General features: G+C 53.6%; 1 protein-coding gene across 3 annotated transcripts; it reads left to right on the top strand.

The window, feature by feature from the left end:
* The first annotated feature begins 1255 nt into the window (after positions 1-1255).
* TARBP2 (TARBP2, RISC loading complex RNA binding subunit) lies at positions 1256-6882 on the top strand. 3 transcript variants are annotated; one of them, XM_011375789.2, is made up of 9 exons: positions 1256-1793; positions 2336-2505; positions 3526-3628; positions 4202-4297; positions 4873-4945; positions 5161-5278; positions 5582-5709; positions 6094-6295; positions 6455-6882. In XM_011375789.2, exons 1-9 carry the CDS (start codon positions 1741-1743, stop codon positions 6610-6612), a joined length of 1101 nt encoding a protein of 366 aa, XP_011374091.1. In that variant the 5' UTR covers positions 1256-1740; the 3' UTR covers positions 6613-6882. The 3 variants fall into 3 exon arrangements, with proteins under 3 accessions (XP_011374091.1, XP_023376552.1, XP_011374092.1); XM_011375790.2 differs by lacking the exon at positions 1256-1793 and adding an exon at positions 1896-2040; XM_023520784.1 differs by lacking the exon at positions 3526-3628 and having other exon boundaries at positions 1451-1793; positions 4219-4297.
* The last annotated feature ends 3129 nt before the right edge of the window (positions 6883-10011 follow it).

Here is a 10011-nt window from a genome sequence, read left to right as displayed (position 1 = left end):
CCCCCGCCCCTGGCCCCCCGGGACGGACACGCCCTGAGCGGGGGATGCTGCGCTGGAGCCGCCGGCCTCTTAAAGGGGCCCGCTGCTGCCATCCGGCACGCTCCGGTCTTGTCCCTGGCCCGTCTCGGCCCCTTACCTTCCAGCTGACTGTCCCACCTTGGGCCTTACGCTGATTCCGTAGGAGCCCCCTACGATCGGTCTTATAAACTCCCTCCTATACCCTGAGACAGCAGCCCCTCATATAGGAACCCCGCCCCCCCGACATACACGCTGTAGAGTTGCTCCCCTTGTCACATCTATTTTGCCAGCTTTCCTTCCCTTAGTTGTCACCACTCCAGTTCCACCCAATGGGAATCCAGTTAGCTCAATGCCCCGTCCCCCTCCCGTGTTCCTGGATGACCCCCTCCTTATTATTCCAAGATTCCTCTAGACCTCCACCCCAGGTTCAGAACAAGATATCCCTTCTTCCCTGACCCATTCTCAGAACACTCATAAGAACTAGGCATTTTTCGTGATCTCTTTCTCTCCAAGGTCACAAGATTTTTCTCTCATCTTTCAACCCAGTGGTTGCGAGCCTTTGGGGAGGAGGAAATGGAGCTCTGAAAAACCCAGGTTAGTCGATTAGTTTTAAGAGACCAAAGTCTTGTCTTGCTCTTTTCAACTGAGAGACCTAAGACCCATGGCAGAGGTAATGAGACCACCATATGCCTTAGCCCTTCCAATTCTGTCGTCCCACTATAGCCTGATGCTCAGGCTCCAACAGTCTCCTGGCCAGCTACAGAAAGGTTCACTAGGACCATTCTAAAAAGACTTTAAAAAAGAAGTGGAAATCCGGCGGGTTGAGGGGCAGAATTAAGGGGAAGAGAGGTGAAGGACAACCTAGGAAAAGGAAGCAGGATCTGAGACCAAGGCCTGAAGGCCAGGGGCTAATGCCGAGGGCTGAGGGGTAAGTGTGAGATGGACTCGGAAATACAAATGTCCCAGCTCTCTGAGGCGGTCAAAGAACAGTCCCCTCCCGCGTCCAGGTAAGGTCCATTCTCCCAGACTGCAAAGAGTAAGGATCTTACGGCGGTCTCTCCTCTAAACCAATCACAACCCTTTCTTAAGAAAGAGGTGGGGTCAAGGGAGCTGACTCTTTCCTTGTCCCTGCCCCTCTAGGTGAAGTAACCAATCGTAATCCACGTAGAGCACGTAAGCGCAATAGGGAATAACCAATTACGCCGGGAAGCTTCTCGTGCATGCTTCACCCAGCCCCTCCAGCTGCGACAAAAATGGCGCGTGAGCGCCTGGGTTCTGTAGTTTTCTCGGGATTCGAAGGCGCGCCCCATCACAGCTCGTCAGCCCTTACCGCCCCGCCCCCAGCCGCTTCCACTCTAATACGCATGCCTAGAACCCCCGCCCAGGGGAGAGAAGACACGGAAGGAGGCGGGGCGATATAAAAAATAAACAAACAAAAAACCACCCTCAGCTCGAGCAGCAAATGTGGAGGGGTCGGCGCTCCTCCCAGAAGGCGGTGTTGCCTGCCAGGGCGAAGCACGCAGAGCGTTGTGGGACGGATAGCTCCTCTCCTCATGGAGACTCATGGAATAGGGTGGGCGGCTGACTCCATATCCCAGCATGCCCTGCGTCGGGCCCGACCGGCCACGACTCGGGGCTTGGCCCCGGCCCTAGCTCGTCAGCGGTGTATTAGGGCGCGTGGAGGCTGCAGTCACGGTGGCGCCCGCGGGGACGGAGGAGGGAATGAGTGAAGAGGAGCAGGGCTCCGGCACTACCACGGGTTGCGGGCTGCCCAGGTGAGCCGCCCCATACCAATCGCTGCAGGGTGAAGAGCGCGGTACGGTGCGGAGGGGTAGCGGCGCGGCCCCAGCATGCATCTGGCCTGAGGGTTCTTCCCGGCAAGCACTGGGGTAGTGGGCCGTGGTTCCCGGCATGCACCCGAGCAGTGGTCACTGCCTTCAGCTCGAAATAGTTTGGGATTGGCCCGGTTCCCAGACTGCACTGGGGCGCTGGGCTTTATGCCCCCGACATTTAGTGCATTTGGTGGGTACTGGGTTCCTGGCTTGCACTGTGTCTCGGGACATGCACTTCCAATCTGCACTTGGGTACAGGATCCCTCGCCTTAACTGAGACTGGAACAGTGCATTACCCGCAGTGGACCCTTCTTTCCCAGCCTGCACCTCTACTCCACATTGAACCCAGCCAATGGCTGCTGTACTGCCTAGGGTCCCTTGGACCCCTTGTACCCCAATAGTGTACCTGGGTCTGATATAGCAGTGCTTGGCCAGGTGGGTGCAGAGAGGGGAAGTGTGATGAGGATCTGTGCCCCTCCCCCCAGTATAGAGCAAATGCTGGCAGCCAACCCGGGCAAGACCCCGATCAGCCTTCTGCAAGAATATGGGACCAGAATAGGGAAGACGCCCGTGTACGACCTTCTCAAAGCCGAGGGCCAAGCCCACCAGCCTAATTTCACCTTTCGGGTCACCGTTGGCGACACCAGCTGCACTGGTGAGGAAGTTTTGGGCAGCCTGACTGGGATGTGCATTCACAGGGCCCTATTGGCTTTATTTCTTGGAATCTTTTCAAGGCCAGTAAGGGAAGGAGAGATTTCAGGGGGGAAAGGCCACTGACTGGATTGGGAGAACAGGTCTATGAAGAGGTAGGTAGAACTTGGGAGAATTAGAGGAGCAAGCAGAACTGCCACAGTGATCTGGTAGATCGTCATCCTAGAGGAAAAAGAGGAGATAAACGGAAATCTCAGCGAAGTATTTGGGGAGTGAGTGCCAGCTGTGCTGGGCTCTGTTCTAGGTGCTTAACTAAATTCCAATTTAATTATAAACCTCAGTCTAATCTAGTAATGTAGGTCGTAATATCTTCATGTTGAATATGAGGAGACTGAGGCTCAGCGATTCAATGACTGGTGCAAGGTCACTTGCTTAGTGTCAGAGCCAGGTTTTGACTCTAGACTCTCAGTGGGCCCCAACTTTTCGGCACCAGGGACTGGTGCTCCTATGAGAATCTAATGCCTAATGATCTGAGGTGGAGTTGAGGTAGTGATGCTAGCGCTGGGGAGAGGCTGCAAATACAGATGCAACTTCGCTCACTCACCCACCGCTCACCTCCTGCTGTGCGGCCCGGTTCCTTACAGGCCACGGACCAGTAGTGGTCCAAGGCCTGGGGGTTGGACCCCCTGCTCTAGAACCTACCTTCTATTTTTCCAGCCATCCCTATTTATTGAGAGAAAAGAAAGTGCTTCCCAGAGGAAAGTAAGGCAAAAAAGAACCTCCACCCAAAGTGTCTGAGCTTAGGAGTAGTTCTGCCTGGTGTAGCTTGATTTGGGGAGTTCATGGAAAGATAAGGGCCTTTCCTTCCAGCAATTAGTGTAACTCTTCCAGTCTTGGGCAGTGGGAGGTCGGTGAAAGGGGGCTTGTTTGACTCCCTGTGGCTGTGAGGAGAGAGGCTGTGGGATGCTGGTTTCTCTTCTGTCCTTCCAGTGACCTCCAGTATTGCCCACACCCCCTCTCTCAGGTCAGGGCCCCAGCAAGAAGGCAGCCAAGCACAAGGCAGCTGAGGTGGCCCTCAAACACCTCAAAGGGGGGAGCATGCTGGAACCGGCCCTGGAGGACAGCAGGTGAGGGAGGAACAGCTGAGGCATCCTAGAGGCCTTGCCAGGAACCCAGACCCCTACACCAGCCCCTCTCTCCAGTAGGCCTGGCCTTGTAAATTTAGCCACCTTGACCTGGCCTCTTCCTGAGTTTCCTCTGCACCTGAGCAGAATGCTTCCAGGGCTCCTGTTGTGATCAACGATTCTAGGGGGAATGGCCAGTCCCACCGAGGGGTTGTGACTGTGGTTTGGGGCTCAGGCTAGGGAGGGAAGGGGTAGAGGCTGAGCCTGGAGGGAGTTGCTGCTCCCCAACATGCCTCCTCTCTTTTTCTGCACTTAGGTCGGAGTTTGTTACTCCCATGGTTCTTGGGTCAAAAGAGACCCTCTTCCCTCTTTCCTCAGTCTTTTTGATCTGGTGTTTGGCAGCCAAGGATCTCAGAAGGAAGAGCTGGTGGTTGAGCTTCCCTGAGTCTTTGGCTCAAGTGGGAAGCAATTGTCTTAGAGGATGGGCAGATCAGGAGGACCTGGGTCCCCCACCCTTCCTCTACTCCTCCCACCCCCAGTAGGGTGTGAATCAAAGGCCCCCTTCCCCTCGGGAAGTTCTTTTTCTCCCCTAGACTCTTCACTGCCTGAGGACATTCCAGTTTTTACTGCTGCATCGGCTGCTACTCCTCTTCTGTCTGCTGTCCCAGCCAGGTATTTTGTGTCTCCTGACTGCCTGAGGGGGGTTGGAAGGGGTCCTGGCTCCTGGTCCCCAGCCCTTGGACCCAGGCTAGTCAGGCGTAAGGAAGTCTGAGAGTAAACAGAGGCTGAAATAGTTGAGGACCAGTTTGAAGAATTTGCACCAGCTGGTAAGCTCTTGGGACAAGAGGTAATTAATGATTTTTAAATATCCATGTGGATGGTATTTGACCATGTTTAAGGGTCTCGCAGGCCCTGTTTTCTTTCGAGTTGGCCCCATGATGGTTCCATGATGTGTTTGAGTCCCATCAGGTGCTTCCAGGGACTGGTTATACAGCCCCTCTCCTACTGTCCTGGTGAAGTGATGATCAGATGTTCCAGAAAAATCAAAATGAGCCTGAGACCTGGAGGAGACCTCACTTGTTGGGGAGGGGGAAGGAAGTAGGCTGCACTTTTGGACAGACAGCTGCCTGCCTGGTGGGAAGTAGGGAGATGGTAGTGGGGGAAATGAAAACAAGGCTTAGGACTCGTGGGCAGCTGCAGAAAGAACCAGCTCCCTCAGCTTTGGCCCTGGGCCCTTTTTCCTTCAGGAGCCCCCCCATGGAGGTGCAGCCCCCTGTCTCCCCTCAGCAGTCTGAGTGCAACCCTGTTGGTGCTCTGCAGGTGTGGCCCCATCCTCATTTCCTGTGCATGCCTGTCTTCCCCTGAACCAGGGACCATGAAGGAAGGATATGGGGGGCGGTTTTCCTGTTCTGAGAGCTTTTCCACCCTCTTTATTCCTCTTCTAACCTGGAATCTGAGGCTTCTAGGGTAGGAGGGAGAGAATATTGGATTCATTTTTTACTCAGCCTTGTACATCCTTGTTTCTCCCTTCTAAGGAGCTGGTGGTACAGAAGGGCTGGCGGTTACCTGAGTACACGGTGACCCAGGAGTCTGGGCCAGCCCATCGTAAAGAGTTTACCATGACCTGCCGAGTGGAGCGTTTCATTGAGATTGGTAACTGGGCAGAAAGGAGTTCTTGCAGCTACTATCCCCCAGTACTCTAGTCCCGGGCACAGGCAGCTCCTAGCTTCTTTCTGCTGTAGCCTCACTCTCCCCGCTCTGCTCCTTCCTCCTAGCTTCTTCCTTGCATGCTATCCTTCTTTCCTCTTCTGCCAGTCAGGTACTCAGGTGCATGGCAGGTCCTGATCTTTTTCCACTTGATACCTCCTGAGGGAACCCTCAAACCAAGTTTGAGTTGGGTGTAAAGCACTTGGTCTACTGGGAGTCATAATCCAGTAACCCTCTCCCCACATGCAGGCAGTGGCACTTCCAAAAAGTTGGCAAAGCGTAATGCAGCGGCCAAAATGCTTCTTCGAGTGCACACGGTGCCTCTGGATGCCCGGGATGGGAATGAGGCAGAGCCTGATGATGACCACTTCTCCATGGTGAGTGGCTTGTGGGCCATCCTCCATACCAGGCCTCTGGGGACTCAGGTCTATGACTCGGGAGTGAGCCCCTCTGAGTCCCAGGCCTGCTTCTGTCCGTTTTCCTATCAGACTCAGGGTTCCTGGGCCCCATCTCAGCCTCAGCTGTAGGCCTGTCTGGTGAGTGCCGTGGGGAAGCTGGCCCAGGGCCGGGGCCCTGCAGACTGCCTAGCCATCCCGTCTGGGATCTAGTAGCGAGAGGGGGCCATACAGGGATTGACTGAGGGGAGGCAAGCTGGAGGAAGCATTCTTTGGGCTTATCTCTCCTTGGACATTGAATGTCTGTTAAATGCCTGGGTCTCACAGCCCATGGCCACATCGTTCTCAATGTTTCCATCTTGTCAGGGTGTAGGCTCCCGCCTGGATGGACTTCGGAACCGGGGCCCAGGCTGCACTTGGGATTCTTTGCGAAATTCAGTGGGGGAGAAGATCCTGTCCCTCCGCAGCTGCTCCCTGGGTTCCTTAGGTGCTCTGGGCCCTGCCTGCTGCAGTGTCCTCAGTGAGCTCTCTGAGGAGCAGGCCTTCCATGTCAGCTACCTGGATATTGGTATGGCTAGTTGCGGGGCTGGGAGATGGTGGGGGACTGGATCAGAGCAAGTATAGATGGGTATAAGGAGTCGGGGGGACATGACCATGACGTGGGTGCACCCCTCCTGGTGCAGCCTTCCCACCCAACACTGTCTCCCTCCTCTCTCTTGGTCTCTAGAGGAGTTGAGCCTGAGCGGGCTTTGCCAGTGCCTGGTGGAGCTGTCCACACAGCCAGCCACCGTGTGTCATGGCTCTGCAACCACCAGGGAGGCAGCTCGTGGCGAGGCTGCTCGCCGTGCCCTGCAGTACCTCAAGATCATGGCAGGCAGCAAGTAAAACTCCAGCTGGACTCATGGATGTGCACCTTTGCTTTCTGCTCTTCTCGCCCCCTGGCCCAGGCATCTGTCCAGCTCTGGTACCCCCTAGAGGTACCACCATCTCTACCTCTGACACAGACTGCCTCCCTGCAGGCTGAGGAGGGCACGGGGCCTGGAGCCAGGGACCACGGCCTCAGGTGGCCCAGGATCGATCCTCATGTTAATGGTGATGATGAAATCAGGGGCTTTCTCCTAGAGCCCAGAATAAATGTGCTGCTTGGATTCTTAACTGTTTCCCTGAGTAGCTGATGGCAGACGAGGTGAGTGCCAGATCACCTCCCCGGTGGTGCCTCTCCACCTTGTTCCCCACATGTCCCCATGTCTGCCTTTCTGGTGGCAGGAGGCTGGGTGTAGTGGGACCTCCGGGAACCCCATCAGCTGCATTCCTGGAGAGTTTGGTGGAAATGGAGGAGCTATGGTTCTTGCCTTGGGCTCCTTCCCAACCCTTTCAAGTCTCAGACACAGACACCTGGATTCAGAAGCTAGGCAGCTTTATTTGAGAGGACACATAGCACTTCGGGGTGTGGGCTTTGCATGCAGACATATCAAGGAATGACATGTCACTTCTTCCCCAAGCGCTGAGGTGCAGCCAGGCTCCAGAATGGGGAGCTCAGGCCGTCCCCAGCTTGGGGACTCAGCCATTTGTTGTTCCAGGAGTCCCAGGTGTTTCTGCCAAACCTTACAAGAGAACGATCCTCAGCTGTAGGTTTTTCCGGTTCCCCCCTTCCCTAACTCCCTGCCTGTCCTCTCCCTCTGGCCCCGGTCTTGGCGGTGTTCCTCTCAGACTCACCTCTGGGGCTGAAGTGGGAAGGCTCTGCCCCGGACAGGTCTCTTCTGCAATGACCCGGAGCAGGGAGCGCAAAAGTGACCCAGGGGTCTGGGCATCCTACTGTGGGTGGAGTCCAGTGTCTTCCTCCTGTGGTACGGGAACATCCAGATGGAAGATTGGCAAAGGCCTTTGACATTTAGGTCACAAAGGGAAGAATGTGGCTCAGATGTGAGGACCGAATGAAAACCTTGGCCACTAGAGTGTTTGAACCTAGAGCACAAGTCTCAAGCTGAGGTAGAGGAAAATGGTGACATGGGGCTGGGGGTGCTAACTTACCGCAAAGATCTGATCTCTATCCCAGCCTCCTGGTCCTTCAGCGTGCCCCTAGTCCGTTATTAACAGCAGCGCCACCAGCAGCACTACCGCCTGCCTGGAATCCATGCTGTCATCTGCCTTCTGTGGCCACATCTGCCTCTTATACCTGCTGTCTCCCTGTCCCCCATCCCCACAGCAGCCTGAGGGGGGAATCTAGAGCATGCAATGGAAATGCTCAGCTCCATTAAAAGCCCCTGGGATCCCCTCCCATGGCCCCCTGGGGACTTCCTGCTCGCAGCCTCCGGCCCCAGCCCCTAAGCCCGGAGTTGCAGACTTTATTAGATGCATAAATCCTGTCTCCAGAGCTCTTAAAGCATCATTAATTGCAGACACTTTGTCAGAGCCAGGCCCTGGGGGGCCTTCAAGAACCCCCAATCCCTCAACAGGTTGGAGAGCTCCAATTGATCACCTGCTCTCTTTCTTAATTGTAGAATAAAAACATAAAGTCATGTCAGGAAGAGCTAGGCATTGTGTCGTGGAATAGAGGAATAGGGGGAAAAGAGCCAGAGTCAGAGTTGGCTAGGATGGCCCAGCCTAGTTCCTCCCCTGACTGGCTGTAGTTGGGGTCACCCAGCGCATTCACACTCCTGCATATATGCCTCTTGGGGGGTTACTATTCTGAGAGTCACCTGTGGGTAAAAAGTGAGATACAGGAGGAGACTAAAAAGTTTCAGAGCCCACAGAAAGTGGTGATTGCTTCAAATCTTTGTAGATGGACCCCATTTCACTAGGGAGCACAGCTTAGGACTCACCTCACCTGGGCCTCCGGAGCCATCCTCTACAGCTGAAGCACTGCTGCCACCCTGTGGTCACAGCTCCACACTGTCATGTCCGGCCATTTCCTTTTTCTGGAATAGAACTCTGAAGGACCAGGTATGGATGGTGGTTCCTGAGGCCCTGACTCTTAAGAAAGAATTCCAGAAAGGCAGGGGCAGGTTACTGGGGTTGGACTATCATTTTGTCCATCTCCCTCTAGTCATCCCTGCCTCGCTCTAGCTCTGGGTGCAGGAGACTAGAATCTTGCTTTAGGAAATATCTTTCAGGAAAAGGTCCTTCAAAGTCATTTGGTACCCTTTCTCTTATGATTTTAGGATCCCTTACTCAACCTCCCCACTAGCCTATATTGTAGAGGTGCCATGATGTAAAAAGCCTGTAATCAGCTTTGGGCAAGCTACCTCTCAAACTGCAGTTTCTTCACCGAACACATGGCAACATTAAAAGAAACTACTTCCTAGGGTGGGCATTATTTGAGATACTTTTTGTAATCTGTTAAGTACAGGATCTGGCAGAGCAAGTGTCCTTAAAATGTTGGCTGTGATAAGCCTTACATACTCAAGTCCTGGGCAAACTTACCATCTCCTGAGACAGTCTTTAGACAGATTGATCCTTGCACCAAGCTGGTTTCCATCTCCTTGTGGCCTCCACCAGGGGTCTGTTTGCCTCATTAAGTCTCAGAGAACATCTCATTTCATTCATGTGTGCCAGCCTTTTGCAGGTTTGAAGGTAGATTTCATTCTTCCACTCTATAGTACTTTTTTGTTCAAGGGGAAGCGTTTCTCCTCCTTAAGGCATCTACAAACCAATTTGTACTTTGGGTAGGTAGATTAGAGTAGGTTTTGACCTGGATGTTCTAGATACTACATTGCTATGAATGCAGCTGAACCTAGCGTGAAACTTTGTGTAAGTTTTGTCTCACAGATAGTCCCAATCACAGACCCTGACATTCATCATCATTACATCTTGTAGTTTCATCACTTTTTAAAAGGGAGCATCAAGACTGCAGGTAGATGGTCTTTTGTGGCAAGTGGATCCTCCTCACAGTGAGGTCCTTATCTGTTTTAATCTGACGGAAGTCCGGAGGAGCAGAGGGGTGGTGGAACACTGCAAAGAATGGCTAGGATCAGACAGACTCAGTATTAATCCTAGCTCTTGCACTTCACTGTGTGCCTTGGGCAAGTGTCTGAACCCAAAACTCAGTTCATCTTCAATAAAATGAGGCAACTACTCCTGTTATCAAGAGGTTATTGTGAACAGTAAGTGACCCCATCTAGCATTCCATCTAGCATTCCATCTAGCACAGAGAAGGCACTCAATAAATGTTTACCATCCTGCTGCTTCCCCCTCTGCTATTTCTCTAATCACCAATTACAACTGTATCTGAGCTGAGGCTGCATCAAGGGGCTGATTTGGATGGCTTCCTATGTCCAGGATGGA

Source organism: Pteropus vampyrus, unplaced genomic scaffold (genome assembly GCF_000151845.1).
Source record: "Pteropus vampyrus isolate Shadow unplaced genomic scaffold, Pvam_2.0 Scaffold276, whole genome shotgun sequence".
In the NCBI taxonomy this organism is placed as follows: Eukaryota; Metazoa; Chordata; class Mammalia; order Chiroptera; family Pteropodidae; genus Pteropus; species Pteropus vampyrus.
Note: the sequence above shows the minus strand (reverse complement) of the source record. Positions and strands in the feature narration are given on the sequence as shown.

Bases quoted from the DNA above. Each gene is read 5' to 3' on its own strand.
- TARBP2 (XM_011375789.2), top strand. From the start codon at position 1,741: ATGAGTGAAGAGGAGCAGGGCTCCGGCACTACCACGGGTTGCGGGCTG. The intron at 5,279-5,581 runs GTAACTGGGCAG...CCCCACATGCAG, and splicing joins GGAGCGTTTCATTGAGATTG to GCAGTGGCACTTCCAAAAAG. The intron at 5,710-6,093 runs GTGAGTGGCTTG...CCATCTTGTCAG, and splicing joins ATGATGACCACTTCTCCATG to GGTGTAGGCTCCCGCCTGGA.